This window comes from Engraulis encrasicolus, chromosome 18, assembly GCF_034702125.1.
Source record: "Engraulis encrasicolus isolate BLACKSEA-1 chromosome 18, IST_EnEncr_1.0, whole genome shotgun sequence".
In the NCBI taxonomy this organism is placed as follows: Eukaryota; Metazoa; Chordata; class Actinopteri; order Clupeiformes; family Engraulidae; genus Engraulis; species Engraulis encrasicolus.
The window spans coordinates 23675737-23693236 of record NC_085874.1 but is presented as its reverse complement, the minus strand read 5'-3'; the positions used below and the strand labels follow the sequence as shown (position 1 = coordinate 23693236).

Genomic DNA, 17500 nt, shown 5'->3' with positions numbered 1-17500 from the left:
AATAAATGCAATGCATGGAGCGATAGTCACATAAGGAAAGGGGAAGCGATATAGAACATGTACTGTACTCACCCATAGGCTAGTGTTTAAGGTGATGGGGTTTAGATCAGAGGGTTGCAGGTTTGAATCCCACCCTTCCACTGCCTACCATACTCCGCATTGCTCCAGGGACTGTAACCAATACCCTGTATGTAAATTACTGCAAGTCGCTTTGGATGAAGGTGTCAGCTAAGTGTAATGTATTGTAATGTAATGTAGTCCTGGTAAAACAAAAAGGCTTAGGGGGTACGAAGGCCCAAAAGATTGGGAAACACTCTCCTAAGACCTGTCTGGTCTGGCCCAGTGCGAGAATGAGGAGTACCATCACAAATATGTGATTAGAATTTTGCCCAAATATTGAGTTCTCATTATGATTTCATAATGTCTTTGCGAGATTTTTAACACAGACGTCTATGGGAGCTGGAGCAAATTCTAGAAATTCCTTACTCCTCAAAGGGTTAACAGTTGGCCTGAGACCAGTCCCTTGCAGCGAGCTACCACACATGCCAAAAAAAAAGGAACATCAGGGGATGAAAAAAACGCAGCTACAAAAAGATTACGCCAAAGCCAACAGTTACCCGTGATGCCGCAGTGTGCGACACAGCGATGACGCTCGTTTGTTCATTGTTCATTCGTTGAGAGTCACGCAGATTGTCGTGGGCATGCTGTGACGTGCACAGAGAAACCCTAAACCTAGCCTGGTAAATCCCATGCTGCTTTGCACAATCGTTCAGATCTGAAAGACAGCATGGAGTCATGGTTCCTGTCTCTCTCCAATCAGAGAGCAGGGAGGCATGGAAAGGCGATGACTGCAGCTTGTTTGAATAAACACAATTTACACGATTGGCTATGGCTACGTATGCCACACACCCGCTACGGGATTAACAGTAGGCAGGTCTCCAGACCTTATCTCACTTGTGATTAGGTCTGGTGATAACCAGGCAAACCTAACCCTACACAGTAAATTCTGCAGTGCTCATTTAACACTTAGAGAGTTGATTTGACATCATTGTCCCGCGTTGACTACTGCAACTCACTCATGACAGGCCTACCTGCTTGTGCGCTAAAACCTCTGCAGATGATCCAGAATGCGGCGGCACGGTTGATATTCAATCAACCCAAAAGGACCCATGTTACTCCTCTATTTATTGAGTTGCACTGGTTACCGATCGCCGCCCGGATCAAGCACAAGGCATTGACCCTTGCCTACAAAACCATCACAGGAACGGCCCCAGCGTATCTGAAGGACCTACTAACGCCCTATGTTACTGGAAGAGAACTGCGCTCATCCAGCACAAGCCGTCTGGCTCTGCCATCCAGTCGCTCTAGGTACTCCCAGTCAAGATTGTTCTCCGTTGTGGTACCCAAGTGGTGGAACGGTCTCCCAGAGGCAGCAAGACTAAGCACATCTCTTGCAGCCTTCAAGAAACAACTGAAGACCTTCCTCTTTCGAGAGAATCTACTAGACTAATGCTTGAACTGGCCTTGCCCCAGGGCAGACTCCTGACATGATGTTTAGTTTAGTTAGTTTGTGTGTGTGTACTCGTTATTTACTCTTTAATTAAAAAAAAAAAAAAAAAAACTAACCCCTCTGCAACTGCACTTATTGTTCTGTATATCTCCTGTGCACATTGTATTTGCTTGTGATGTTGGCTTGAATATGTCCTCTTTTGAAAGTCGCTTTGGTTATAAAGCGTCTGCCAAATGCAATATAATGTAATGTAATGTAATGTAAATCATGTGGACTTAAATGAACTCTCCAAGTGTTGAATTAACACAGCAACATTTACTGTGTAGCGGTACCACTGTATAATCTCGTCTAGGTGGGGCAGAACAATTGCATTTGCCACACTGCTAAAAAAACACATTTTCAGGGTCTGAGGTAAACTCTCAGAGTTAATTCTACTCTATATGAGCTGCAGTGGTGAAGTTACACTGCCCACTGCCCACTTTGACTCCACTGTCAGAGTAGGCCTAATTAGACTTTCCACAGTGTTGTAAATACTAAATCTGGATTTTTACAAGTTCACTATGACATCCGAAGAGCCCGCTTCAATTGTGTGGTAGAGAGAACAGACCAATTCCTCTCCATTCGCCTTCTATGGGATCTATGACGGTAACGCACACAGGACTAAGACAAATCAGCACGAGTGCCTTTTAGGCCACCAGGGTGAACAGAGGTGTGTGTGTGTGTGTCTGTGTGTGTGTGTGTGTGTGTGTGTGTGTGTGTGTGTGTGTGTGTGTGTGTGTGTGTGTGTGTGTGTGTGTGTGTGTGTTTGTGTGTGGTGTGTGTGTGTTTGTGTGTGTGTATGTGTGTGTGCGTGCGTGCGTGCGTGCGTGCGTGCGTGCGTGCATGCGTACGTACGTGTGTACGTGTGTGTGTGTGTGTGTGTGTGCGTGCGTGCGTGCGTGCGTGCGTGCGTGTGTGCGTGCGTGCGTGTGTGTGTGTGTGTCTGTGCTCGGGCGGGCGGACATGTGTGTATAGTGTGTGTGTACAGTATGTGTGTATGTTTGTGCGTTTGTGCGTTTGTGTGTGTATGTGCATGCGTGCGTACAGCTGTGCGAGTGTGTGTGTGTGTGTACAAGTGCACTTGAGGCATCGATCCTCTTGGGAGACAGGGAAGAGCGATAGACTTGGACGCACCTTGACCTCTGATGAGCAGAAGGTCAAGCGCTGGAGCCCAGGACCAACTCCACCTCCTGCTCCACCTCTCACCCTGTCTCAGCACTCAGCCCCCATCCACACTTATACCACCCCCATCCACACTTATACCTCCACCACAGCACCAGGGCCGGATTAATGCACAGGCTAGATCTGGCTGCAGCCTAGGGCCCCCACCTGCCAGGGGGCCCAAAAGTGAAAAATAACAGGCAAGATGCAATATTGAAAAAAGGGATCTGTTGTGTTCAGTACAGTTGGTAGACATGTTAGCCTAGCTCGTAATTATGACACTTGCTACGTTTACATGACGGTTTTAAATTCCGAATTAATAATTCAGAATTAGATAGTCTCATCGATTTTACTTTGAGGTTTCATTTAATTCCGAATTGTGAAGTGTTTACATTACTTTTTCAAAGCGGAATTAAGCTTTATTCAGAATTACAGTGAGTTAATTCGGAATTAATATGTTCATGTAAACGTAGCCAGTGTTTATGTAAATTTGTTGTGAAATTTACCTTCTGGGGGCCCCACAGCAACCAGAAGCCTAGGGGCCCCAGGCTGTCTTTAATCCGGCCCTACCCAGCACTATCTGCACCTCTTCCGCCCCCCAAACCAGTACTACTTGTCCCCCCATCCTGCCACCCTGCCTGCCTGCCCACACCAGAGAGTCTCCCACGGGACTGATATTCATTAACCATGAGCTTGGCTCACTGCCCTGTCCTGCCCTGTGCTGCTCTGGCCCGCACTGCAGTCGATACCGCTGACAAAAAATATGATCATGCACGCACGCACGCACGCACGCACGCACGCACGCACGCACGCACGCACGCACGCACGCACACACACACACACACACACACACACACACACAGACAAGCACGTACGTGCGCGCACACGCACGCACATACACACATACCTCACCTACCTACGTACCCACCTACCCCTTGGGACCCGCAGAGTTCAGGCTTTCTGTTACTACCACTGCTCAATAAAAAAGGAAAAATAAAACAGCAAAGAAAAATGGTAGGAAGAAAAAGTGTAAAATGGATTTCGTTGCCACAGTTCGGACACCATAGTGTGCTGAGCTCTATGATATAAACTTGCTCACTCAGTACCTCACTCGCCTAGGGTATATTCACTAGCCCAATAGGCCTACTTGAGAGTCCCAGAACAAAGAAAAACAATCGAAGAGGACTAAAATGTCCAAGGACACTACACTCGGGCACTCAGGCAGTCAGTCAGTCAGTCAGTCAGTCAGTCAGTCAGTCAGTCAGTCAGTCAGTCATAGAGCATGACACGGGAGTGGATTTTCACTCCCGTCCCATCCCAGTCCCAGAAAAAAAATCCCATCCCGTCCCATCCCGGACTGGAGTAAAAGAAACAAATCCCATCCGTCCACTCCTGAAAGGAATGTTTCCCAATCCTGCCCACTCCCACTCAAAATCAATCCCACTCCTGTTTCATCAAAAAAACGAGCCTTTTTTAAATGAAAAAATAAGCGAGCATTCGTTAATTTTTATTCCCGCTCCTGCCCGCTCCCATTCATCTTTATTCCCGCTCTTGCCCGCTCCCGTTCATCTTTGAATTTTGACTCCCATCCCGCAGGAATCCCGTGGGTCCCGAAAATTCCAGAAAAATGTCATCCTCTAGTCAGTCACTCAGTCACTCAGTCAGTCAGTCAGTCACTCACTCACTCACTCACTCAGTTGTACCTCATAATCAGCCCAGTCAAGTGTCTCAGAACAGTCTCAACCTGTGTGGGTTAGCCCCCCCTCAGCACTTCACCCCCAGCCTGCCAGAAGCTACACAGCTTTCCCTACTCTATCAGGCTTTTGACAGCTAACAAGGAACATAGAGAGACTCAAATATCTAAAATTGCAAGATAAGGAGGTGTATGAAAAGTGCAATTTTTCCAGTCATAATGACAACTTAGAATTTGGTGGTGGTGGTACGTATTTATGAAAAAGGTAACATTTGTGAATGGGCAGCATGAATTCTGGAAATAAACCTCAAAAAACATTACTTTTCCACTTCTTTGATGTTACGGAGCTAAGGCATTAGTCAGGGGCCAGCGATTCGATTACTTTCGATACTTAAGAATGCTCCATGATATGATTCGATTCGATTCGATCCTTGACTGTCGGATCGCTGCATCGATACATATCGATTATTTTTCACACCCCTACTTGTTATGGCATGTTATGGAGACTGCGTACAGTACAGTCCTTATGCTAACAGATATAAGTCAACACGTGGCTGAATTTACATACTGTATACTGATGAAGCCATAGCCCAGCCGGCCTGACGTGAGGGGTGTGTGTGTGTGTGTGTGTGTGTGTGTGTGTGTGTGTGTGTGTGTGTGTGTGTGTGTGTGTGTGTGTGTGTGTGTGTGTGTGTGTGTGTGTGTGTGTGTGTGTGTGTGTGTGTGTGTGTGTGTGTGTGTGTGTGTGTGTGTGTGTGTGTGAGAATGTGTGGATCAGTTATCATTATTTTTTACCGCCCACACACACACCCACCCACACCCACATCCACTCCACACCACCTACACTCCTCTCCCGATCTGGTTTCGAGGGAAGTGCGTGCGGGGGAGAGCATGTAGGGATGAAAGTCCCCCCTGCCCTGCCTGACTGTCAGGCAGCCGGTGGTGGTGGTGGTGGCGTCGGCGAGAGTTATAGCTTTAATATTAGTGGCGCCGCTTCAATTTGTCCTCCAGCATCAATGAAACGGCCGCCCGTGATTACTTTTCCCAGCGAGCAGGAGACATTCATTGGCTCAAAGTCAGAATGCGTTTAAAAAGGCACTCTGTTAAAAAGCAGGGGAGGAAGGGCCAAGCAAAGTGAGGTGGGTGTGTGTGTGTGTGTGTGTGCGTGCGTGCGTGCGTGCGTGCGTGTGTGTGTGTGTGTGTGTGTGTGTGTGTGTGTGTGTGTGTGTGCGAGAGAGAGAGAGTGAGAAAGAAAGGGAGAGAGAGAGAGGTGTGTGTGTGTGTGTGTGTGTGCATGCGTGCGTGCGTGCGTGTGTGTGTGCGGTGATGATGTGTATACCGTATGCATGCGAGCATGTGTGTGTGCATGTGTGCATGTGTGCATGTGTGCACGTGATTTGTGTCGGCCTGTGTGCCTGCATGCACGTGTGTGTGAGTGGAGTGCGTGAGTCAGTGCTGAAAGCATAGACAGACAATAAGGCTCCCTTGAGCAGCCCATCTCCGGCCCCAAAAGAAGCGAGCGAGCGAGCGAGCGAGGAGGGAGCCCTCCGACCGTGATCAAGCCAAGCCGACAGCTTCAAAACACATCAGCCTCGGGGACGGGAAATGCAGACTTATAACAAAGCACTCTCCTTGTCTTGGAGATCAACCCCCTCTACATGTTACTGCACCTTCTAGAAGAGCCGTGGACGGGAGATGGTATTAGGCTCAGTTGAAATCTCTTGACTGGAAGAAAAACGGGGAGAAGTAATACTAAAATGTCTTTCCCCCCCAAAAAAATGAACACCCTTCCAAAAAGTCCTGTGAGGATTTCTTTCTTTCTTTCTCTCTTTCTTTCTTTCTTTCTTTCTTTGTTTCTTTCTTTCTTTCTTTCTTTCTTTCTTTCTTTCTTTCTTTCTTTCTTTCTTTCTTTCTTTCTTTCTTTCTTTCTTTCTTTCTTTCTTTCTTTCTTTCTTTCTTTCTTTCTTTCTTTCTTTCTTTCTTTCTTTCTTTCTTTCTTCAAATATTTAAATTCATTTAAATGGAAAGAGCCCAAGTCCTCCTTTAAAAGTCAAAGAACATTTCACCGATACCTCTGATCTATGGAGTGTCTCAAGCTTGCTCACTTTCTTTATATGCAGGTTTTTTAAGGTGCTGCAGCCAAATTGTGACAAAGTGCTGCATGAATCTTTTTTTAATGATGATTGAACTTAACAATGCCTTGCATACATAGGTGCCGGAAAGGGGAACGCACTCCCACTTTTGGGCTCCCTAAATTAGGGTTTGGTTTGAAGTGCAGCAGCAATAACATTGTTAACCCTCTGGAGTCTAAAGGGGGATTCATACTAGTCGTGAGTCACGACGATGGCGCGCGCCGTCACGTGACCTAAAATTTCGACACGCCCCCCGTCGTAAGCTCAAAATTCGGCGCGTGTCGCCACGTCGTGCACACGAGGATTTTTCTAACTTGTCGTGCGCCACCAGCGACCATGCAGGTAGGCAGACAAAGCAGGAGTTGCGAAGAGAGGCTACAACTACTGTAGGCTACTACAGAATGGATCCTGCATCATTTTGAGGATAATAAAATGTCATAGAGAGTTATTTTATCTTCTCTCTTAAAAGTTGTTCAGTGAAATAATTGTTTACTTTGTTCAGAAGCACGTTGTGTTCGGTGATCTATTTATAAATTCTGCCGCCAGAACAATGCTCTCACATGGTCTTGGAATGATCTGGCAATGTAGGCTACAACAAAAAAAATATATGTTTCAATGTGGTAAGTCACAAGTCAGACGTTCAGTAGCCCTACAGCAGCCGTGTTTGGCTTTCTATTTTATACATCCGTAATACTCACGCTGCGAGTTGCGAAAAATACTGCCGTTTCTCTCATGAACAGCAGAGGGCACTTCCGACAATGCGAGCAAGGCGATTTTGAAGTATGAATAGTCTGTCGCAAGTGATGACGTCATTAATGGTTCTCGCGCCACTCGCGACAAAGTGCGCACGTGAAGTATGCAGAGCCCTTAAGGGCTTTCAGAGGCAGTTTGCAATAAGGAATGAAAAAAATGCACCACCACTTTAAAACTCACTCCGGCGCTTGTACTGTATACTATGAAAAGATGTGTTCTCTTTAAAGTTGGCCATTGGCCTTGACCATAACTCAAATGGCTAGGGTACTTTACTTTTATGGGGAGGAAACGAGTTTGATTTTCAGCCCGACGTAATTTCCAAATATCAACCCTAGCATATCTCGCTCTCCTAACCTGTCTACCTCTTCAGCTGTCCTGCCGCAATAAAAGCAAAAAGCCCAAAACAAGATACTGCAAGTTTAACCGCTTTGAGCAGTACCTGCTATCATGTTATTGTCAACAAAATTGTAATGACCAAGTCTTAAGCTGTTAATTAATCTGTTGCTTTCCGTAATGTCATTGCAGTATAGTAGAGTCTTTGCAGCAAATAGTGAACGGGTTCGCCAGTGGTGCAATCTGCACAACCACCCAAAAAAAAAAAAAAAACCCCATCAGACTCCCGGTCAACACTGTATGGTGGAGAGAGCGTCATAAAACAGGCAAAATCCCCAAAAAGACACTTTAAACAAACAAACAAACAAACCATGGAAAAACAAATAAACAGTTAGCCGGTCAACACAGTCACGGCAGGTGACCATCATAGGCGTGCACAAATAGGGATGAGTTGGTGCTAAAAAAACACCTGCCACTTTGCCGTATTGGACAAAAGTGCCCTTTTTTCCCAATGTACTGTTGTCCATGTTGACATGATAGTCTGAAAATGCGGCATGTCACAATAATACTCCAATATAATATACAGTATATATAACCTCTATAGCCTAGTAAGCCCTCAACCACCCCCACCCCCCCACCTCCAGCACCTGCCCCCCAAAATGTCTGTGCACGCCACGGGCGACCATCGACTATCTCAACTCGGCTATCCATCTTACCTGTATGGTGGGCGGAGAGCGCTGCTTGCGCGTGGTGGTGGTGGAGAGGGTGGTGGTGGTCTCGATGTAGGTGGTGGACATCTCGGGAGGCATGGAGGTGGTGGTGCGCGTGCCGCCGCGGCCCGTGGGCACGTCGCCCACCAGACGCACGCTGCCATTGACCTTGATGTTGGCGTGGTTCTCGGCGGCCATGTTGAGCACCTTGAGGCCATTGTAGTAGAGGCCCGACAGCTGGCCCTGGTACGGGCGCTTGCGGTCGTTGCCGCCGATGGAGATGGTGGCCTGGGTGTTGAAGATGGTCAGCTGGCGGCCTGGAGGAGGTGGAGGAGGAGGAGGTGGAGGAGGGGGAGGTGGAAGAGGAGGTGAGGAGGAGGAGGAGGTAGAGGAGGGGGAGGTGGAAGAGAAGGTGAGGAGGAGGAGGTAGAGGGGGGGGAGGTGGAAGAGGAGGAGGAGGAGGAGGAGGAGGAAGAGGAGGAGGAGGAGGAGGAGGAGGAGGAAGAGGGGGAGGAGTAAGAGCAGGGAGAGGTGGAAGAGGAGGAGGTGGAAGATGAGGTGAGGAGGAAGTGTGGAGGGGGAGGAGGAAGAGAAGAGGGTGGAAGTGTGGATGAGGTGGAGGAGGAGAGGGAGGAGGAGGAGGAGGAAGAAGAATAGGAGGAGGTGGAGGGGGAAGAGGAGAATGTGTAAGATGAGGTGAGGAGGAGGTGTGGAGGGGAAAGAGGAAGAGGAGGAGGTAGGTGGAGAGGGAGGATGAGGAAGAAACGGAGCAGGTGGAGGGGGAAGAGGAGAATGTGTAAGATGAGGTGAGGAGGAGGTGTGGAGTGGAGGAGGAAGAGGAGGAGGTAGGTGGTGATGGGGAGAGAAAGCAGAGGAGGGGGGGGGGGAGAACTGTCTCAGATGACCTGTCCACACGCTGCAAGGGTGTGTGTGTGTGTGCATGTGTGTGTGTGTGTGCGCGTGCGTGCGCGCATGTGTGCTTTCGCGTGGCCGTGACTGTCTGAATGTGTCTATGTGTGTCTGTGTGTGGTTCTGTATGCGCATGTATGCGTGTACAATGTATCATCAATCATCTTCATTTTGTTACCCTTTTAAAGTGTCAGCGTTCTTGTTTACTGCATTGCTAACAACAGAAAGACATAACAAGGAGACAATAACAAGGGGACGACAGCGAAAGAACAGCCAAACACTATACCATACACCATAGCACGATCACAATTGCTGATGCAGTTCATGCATTCGCATACACAGAAATGAATAAAACATTTCGTGTTGCTTTCAAACTGAAAAATAAAATGACATGCCATTGGTTTTTTTAAAATGTACACACAACCATTTTGTCAGATGCAGAAATCCTAATTAGAAATATGAGTCGTGAAAAACTGTCTCCACTGCTGGCTTTATTACATCTGTTACACACACAATTGCATTACACCGGGCATGAAATGATTAGAAGGCGGGGAGTAGGGAGAGGGGGGTGGGGGGGGGGGGGGTGGGGGAGTGGGGGGTGGAGATCTCAGCTCGTACGTAGACATCAAAGAAAGATCATGTTGATTCATGCATGTAGCTTCGCTAATGGGATTTCAAACTGCCTTTGTGCCTTTTTTTTAAAAAAAAAATGTTAAAGGGACTTTATAATTGTCTTAGGAGGTTTAGTCAATGACCTTTAAAATGCAGTTTATAATGATATTATTACTAAAGTGAGAGTTTTAATGGGAAATTTAACGGCCACGCCAGCCGTACCCCCCTTGGTCCCGCCCCCTTTTCAGTCTTTCTCCTAAGCCCCACCCCCCTGCCCAGTGAGCCTTTTGCAGCTAGCTAGCTACTTGCTATGCACGGCACGGTGAGAAGACACAGTGGTGGAGTGCCCTCTTATTTACCCACCGTGCTCTTCAACAATGACTATTGACTACCTGTAGTTAAACACATCCCCTAAAGGCTGTGTGTTTAGAAATGCTTAACCTTACAATTAGACACCAGCAGCAAAGCTCTGGAATATGCAAATGCTGCTTACGGGTATAGCAGGAAACGATGACCTGAGGGGGTTTGAAAGGCTTATAGCCTATTTTTTGATTTAGAAGCAATTCAATTCAGTTTTTTTTATCTAGCACTTGTTATGTCATATGTTTTTATAACAAGTGTACAGTTGTTATATCACTGTTCAACAGGTTTTGTTTTCATTTTGGGGTTTTTCTTGTTAGTTTTTTTTTCATTTTCATTTTTCATTTTTTAATAGTCCCTTTAACTGATTTATCCCATATGTATGTGGAGGATGATGGGAAAAAGAGCATTCATATTTAATCTAAAATTAATATGAATAAAAATGGATGCTGTAATTTAGTTGATTAGTTTTGAAGTGCTTCAAAAGATTTTTCAAGCGGTTGGAGGGAACGACATGACAAAAATAAGGATTCAAACAAAATTAAACAAAAGGGGAGAAAAAAAAAACTAAATGAACACTGTACATCTGGGAAAGTGTTACCTTTCTCATGTAGCCAATCTTCGACCGGCCGGGTATATTTGAACGGGATTTTCTTATTAGCCGTTTGATAGCGCTCAATGTCGCTGTTGCCTTTGAAGTTTAAAAGGTTTAAGAAACAGTTTAAATTGGCAGCAAGTCACATATCACATTTAGACACTGGTTTAAAAGAACGTTTAGCCAAGTTTTAAAGATGGGTTAGGTCATTTTTATAATCAATTCATTATGGTTAGGTCCTCTGCGAGTAGCAGCATACTGCGAGAGCACTTGGGGCACTTGCTCTCGGAATTAAAACACAGTGTGGCCATGGATCGAAATGTCATCATCCAAACGACGAGCAGTAACACAGCAATGGGTTAGACTTCAATACCACCGACACTGGCGCACACAACACAGACACATTTGTCACCTGCAAGAGAAATCAATCAGGTCAGACAATACCATGTGTGCTGGAATTAAACACCCCGCTTTGTGCCGCCACCCCGACTCCCAGTTGATAAATTGGCGGCGGCGCTAGCTAAGCAGCATCGCTGGTGTTAGGGCTCTTGGGATGAGCGAAGAGATAAATTAGACACTGTCCCAACGGTGCCACTCCCCTTAGACAACATGTGCTCTCTCTCTTTCCTCAGGGGCCAGGGAAACTAGACACTTGACTCGATTGTATGTGCATAGAAATAAATGCATATACATTTACCAGAGATAGACAGACAGACATACGTACATACAGACAGATTGACAGACAGACAGACAGACAGACGCACGGACAGACAGATATACAGACAGACACACAGACAGATAGACATGTACATGACAGACAGACAGACAGATAGCCAGACAGACAGACAGACTGACAGACAGACATGTGCACAGACAGACAGATATACAGACAGACAGATCGTCATGTACATGACAGACAGATATACAGACAGAACAACAAAGAAGAGGAAAGAAAAGAAAGATAAAAAAGAGAAAAGACAAAGAAAAGACAGAGTAGAGGACACTGAGGGATAACTGAGCAAGTGACAGGGTGAAAGACATTAGTTGAAGTTCAACAGTGTGCGTCGCAGACCTGTTGGGGGAAAAAGACCTTCAATGACACATATTTCGCTCAGGACAGAGCATATAAGAATGGAATTATCACCTGGGTGAGAAAAAGACAATGAGGGAGTGAAAGATAGAGAGATGAGAGAGAGAAAGAGGGTGTGTGTGTGTGTGTGAGAGAGAAAGGGGGGGGGCAGACAAAACACAGACAAAGGAAACAGAAAGACGGAGAGAGAGAGAGAGAGAGAGAGAGAGAGAGAGAGAGAGAGAGAGAGAGAGAGAGAGAGAGAGAGAGAGAGAGAGAGAGAGAGAGAGAGGTGGGGGGGCAAAACAGAGGAAGTAGAAACATGGAGAGAGAGAGAAAGAGCGAGAGAGAGAGAGAGGGAGAGAGAAAGAGAGAGAGAGAGAAAGAGAAAGAGAAAGAGAGAGAGATGATCTGCAGTACTCCAGTAGCTGTGGAGCAGTGGAACCCTGAAGCAGCCAGCTCTGCCCCAACATGCTCCAGTTCCCCTCCAGAGACAGCCAGCATATATTTATCTCTCTTCCACTTCCTTCTCTCTATACCTCCTCGCCACACATCTCTCCTCCATCCCTTTCTCCACACCTTTGTTCATGCCTCTCTCCACCTCTCACCACAGCTTAACTCGTCCTCTGCTACCTTCTCCATATCACTCTCAGCATCTCTTGCCACAATTCTGCCTTTCGCTTTTTCTCTGGTTCTCTGATTCTTTCTTCATCTCTGTGTCTTTCTCGTTTTCTTCCCTTTTAATTTTTCTTTCTTTCTTTCTTTCTTTCTTTCTTTCTTTCTTTCTTGTCGGCAACTGTAATTCTCTTTCTCCCTCGCTCTTCCATGTCTCACCAAATTGCCTTTTCTTGCTTTAATGTTGTTCTTGCGTTCCCTCTCTCTGCGTCGCCACTTCCTTCTTTTTCCGTCTCTCCATTCCCCATTTAATCAACATCCAGATGAGCTCTGACAATTTAACGGCACATTTGAGGAAGTAAAGAGCTATCCAACAAGGGAGAGAGACATGAAAGTGAGGGAGCCACAAAAGCCACAAGTAATCATTTCTTCTTCTGCGTTTAAAAACTAACGTTCACGAACACAGTTTGAAATATTCCGACGTGTCGACTTCCTCATAATCGCGTAATGAGATGCTGTGGTGTTTGAACTTTTCAGCGAGATGCGGGAGATAACAAAAAAAGCTGTTAAAAACGAGTTCTCCGGGGCTTGTGTTAGCTAGCTTTTGACGAGGCTGAGACGAGCATGGCCTCTCAGAAGTGCATAATATGAAGTGATGGTGTGTGCGTAAGTGAATGCATGCGTATGTATGTGTGAGGGTGTGTGCGTGTGATGGTGTGTGCGCATGTGTGTGTGTGTGTGTGCGCGCATGTGCGTATGTGTGTGTGAGGGTGTGTGCGTGTGATGGTGTGTGCGCATGTGTGTGTGTGTGTGTGAGTGTGTGTGCGCGCGCATGTGCGTGTGTTTGTGTCCGTATGTGTGTGTGCGCGCATGTGCGTGTGTGTGTGTGTGTGTGTGTGTGTGTGTGTAGTGGAGGAATAGAAGAGACAAAAGGCACTTGACACTGCCTCTTGCCACTTTACGGCAGTATGCATAAAACGCCTTCAAAACCCCTTAAAGAGATGGGGAAGAGGATGAGGGAGGACTTCAAAAGAGATCCAGAGTTACAGCACTCTTCGCTTTCAATAAGCCACTGCAGAGTCATGGCCACATCATGCTTATACAGCACATCATACACACACACACATACACACACACACACACACACACACACACACACACACACACACACACACACACACACACACACACACACACACACACACACACACACACACACACACACACACACACACACACACACACACACACACCGTACGCACAAACACACACTGGCACCGCAGGCACCGCACGCACCTACACACATCTCACATGCATGCACACACAAACCTGTGCACTGTGGCTAACACTGTGGGAGTGAAATTGACTCTCAGAAGTGTTGTAAACACCCCATCGAGATTCATATAAGTTTACTTCATGAAATACTGACGCTCAATTTTTTTTTTTTACTGGGCACCCATCCCTTCACTCTCCTGCTAACTGTCTAACTGCACAGGTGCATCATCACTGCCTTAACCAATTGCTGTCTGAAGCACTTGCAAAAAAGGCTGCTGAATGTCTAAGCCCTTTTTAAGGTCTGAAGCACATAAAAACATACCATACGTTGCATTTAAAAGCCAAGACCCACATCTTGCATTAGATTGTCTTAAATCTCATGAGCCTGAACGTTGCGTCATGCAGCTCCAGGCGCCAGGGCCAATGTTGCGCAACGCAACATCCAGCATCAATGGGTTAAGCATACCTCATCGAGGCAATGGAAATGCTGAACATTGATTGGTTACCTATCCTGATAGATGATGAAGGTGGATAGAGATATATGTAAACTGTTCTAGATACTGAGTGTGGACAAACTATAACATCACATTCACATTTAGCTGATGCTTTCATCCTATCCAAGAGAAAAGTGAATGCTTCACTGGATCACGTGTCCAATTATTAAAAAAGGGTGCTGATCAAAAAAACTTGGGCGTCCAAGCTGCCATGAAAAGTAGAAAACACCATTTGAGGCACTCCTTAAGTGGGCAGTCATGGTTAGAGCGGTTAGGGCGTCAGACTTGCATCCCAGAGGTTGCCGGTTCGACTCCCGACCCGCCAGGTTGGTGGGGGGAGTAATCAACCAGTGCTCTCCCCCATCCTCCTCCATGACTGAGGTACCCTGAGCATGGTACCGCCCCACCGCACTGCTCCCCATGGGGCGCCACTGAGGGCTGCCCCCTTTGAAATGAAATGACGTAGGATTAGGGTTAGGGTCAGGGTCAGGGTTAGGGTTAGGGTAATGCATGCACTCTCCCTACACTGATAAATCCTGAGCAACGTATAGCACAAACCACAGAAATGGCAGATATCGGTGGGAAATGTGCCGGTATTCAGACAATAGACATCAATGTCTGAATAGCAGCATGTCTGAATAGTGCCATGTAAGGCAGCAGGTGAGTAGGCAGCAGGTGACATGGTTTTAGCTGCAGCAGTGAAGAGCAGGTGATGACGAGCTTGAGGGTGGTGGGTGGGGGTGTTGGGGGCCAAGCGGGAGATGTGAGGGCCAACAGGCACTTGGGGTAGCGGCATGTGGGTTAATAAGAGCCTGGCAGGGGTGGCAGAGGCCGTCTTTGATCCATAGAGAGGCTCGGCTCGGCTCGCTCTGCCGGCCGCCGCTAGCACAGAGATCCCCTGGAGTGCATGGAGGAGCGGACGGAGTGGAGACACCTCACTGCTCTCTGACTTACGGTACCGTACCGCTGAAGCTCACCCAAATACACACACACACACACATACACACACACACACAAACGCAGAGGCGCGCACGCACACATGCACACACACGCACGCACGCACACACACACACACACACACACACACACACACACACACACACACACACACACACACACACACACACACACACACACACACACACACACACACACACACACACACACACACACACACACACGGACAGAATGAGAAGGGACAAGAACAGCCTGAGGTGTAAACACTTGATCTCTCTCTCTCTCTCTCTCTCTCGCTCGCTCTCTCTCTCTCTCTCTCTCTCTCTCTCTCTCTCTCTCTTCTCCTCTCCTCTCTCTCTCTCTCTCTCTCTCTCGGCACACGTCGCACACACACGGACTCTCTCTCTCTCTCTCTCTCGCTCGCTCTCTCTCTCTCTCTCTCTCTCTCTCTCTCTCTCTTTCTCTCTCATACCATGTCTTCCTCTACCTCTCTCTGTCTATCTGTCTCTTCCCCTCTTTTTGTGTGTCTGTCTCTCACGTATACTTTCTCCCCTTGGATTTCAGCTTTTCAAAGTTGTAATTTCTCTTCCTCACACATTCTATGTTCTCTTTCGCTCTCGTTCTTGTTAGTCTGTGCTACATTCATTTTGCTCCCTCTGTCCCCCTTTCAATGTTTTGCATGTCTCGTGTATCATCTCCTCCTCCTCCTCCTCCCTCTCTGTCTGTCTCTCTCTCTCTCTCTCTCTCTCTCTCTCTCTCTCTCTCTCTCTCTCTCTCTCTCTCTCTCTCTCTCTCTCTCTCTCTCCCCCTCCCTCCCTCTATCCCCCGTCTATCCCCCCTCTCTCCCTCTCTCTCTCTCTCTCTCTCTCTCTCTCTCTCTCTCTCTCTCTCTCTCTCTCTCTCTCTCTCCCCATCACTACCACTATACAATACGGTACGTCTGAAATACAATAAAAAACAATCTCCTTTTTTTTTCTCGGCCTGATCCATCGTCTTCGTGTGGGTGACTGTCATGAGTTTTAAACCCCTGAGGACATTCGGCCACGAATGACAATTTACCAGGAGCCAAAGACAGAGATTGTCAATCCTGTCCGATAAATGCCACATCCCTGTGAAACACAGGTAGAAATGATGAGTTTGTTGTGAGGAGATCACTGTAAAAACGCGGTCGTATAGTAAACGCAGAATGAGACACACACCAGGTCTCGAGCCACCATTTTGGGAGCTGGAAACGCTGTCAGTCTGAAACTAAAAGATAAACAAACCAAAACCAAAAAGAGGTCAGCCCCCTTGTCTCGTCTCACACCTGAAGTACAGCCCTAGGAACGACTCGGAGGCCCGAGCTTGTTCTGAATCCTGTCCAACAGCATAACATGCAACACTCTGCAACCCGACGTGCGTCATCTTGCTCGCTCTCTCACTCTCACTCTTCACTCTCACTCTCTATTCTTCATTTTTATTTATATATTTTTGTCCTCTTCACAGCTCTTCTCTTCAGACTGTGTTGTGTGTGTATGTGTGCGTGCGTGCATGCGAGCGTGAGTGCGTGTGTGTGTGTGTATGCGTGCGTGTGTGTGTATGTGTGCGTGTGTGTGTGTGTGTCTGTGTGCGTGTGTGTTTGCCTCCTGCTCCTCCTCCAAGCTGGCTGTATCTTCTTGTTATTTCTGCCATTTCTGCCATTAAGGAGAAAACAAACGGGAGTGGCAGCGGCGATGTATCCGCGTCTGAGATCCGTGTCTGAGATCCGGCGAAGCGGCAGAGAAGAAGAACAGCAGGAGCAGTATGTCAGTTCAGCCAAGCAAAAATGGAGAGAGAGAGAGAGAGAGAGAGAGAGAGCGCAAGAGAGCGAGGGAGAGGGAGAGAGGGTGAGAGAGAGAGAGAGAAAGTAAGAGAGAGAGAGAGAGAGAGTGAAAGAGAGACAGAGGGAGAGAGAGAGAGAGAGCCAGAGTAAGTGGGTGAGGGGGTTGGTGGAAAGATAGAAAAAGAGGAGGAAAGAAGATGGCAAAGAAAGTGGGAGAGAGAGAGAGAGAGAGAGAGAGAGAGAGAGAGAGAGAGAGAGAGAGAGAGAGAGAGAGAGAGAGAGAGAGAGAGAGAGAGAGAGAGAGAGTCATCGGCCCTGCCACTGTCATCGCCACCATAAATATGCAGGAATCATTGCAGCATGAGAACGAGAGGAAGAGGAAGAGGAGGGCGGAAAGGGGACAGACCTCTCCATGCTCCTCATACACTACTCTTCCTCCTCTTCCTCCTCCTCCTCCATTCTCCTCATACTACACTGCTCCC

The 17500-nt window shown here is 47.3% G+C and overlaps 1 protein-coding gene across 1 annotated transcript in view; it reads right to left on the bottom strand.

Moving 5' to 3' along the window:
* nrxn3b (neurexin 3b) overlaps positions 1 to 17500 on the bottom strand; it is a 523292-nt gene that overhangs the window by 42890 nt on the left and 462902 nt on the right. Inside the window, exons 20-21 of the mRNA XM_063223293.1 lie at positions 10814 to 10903; positions 8338 to 8648 (exon numbers count right to left, since the gene is read on the bottom strand). Of these exons, the coding sequence (XP_063079363.1) occupies positions 8338 to 8648; positions 10814 to 10903 (401 nt within the window). The remainder of the gene's footprint in view (positions 1 to 8337; positions 8649 to 10813; positions 10904 to 17500) is intronic.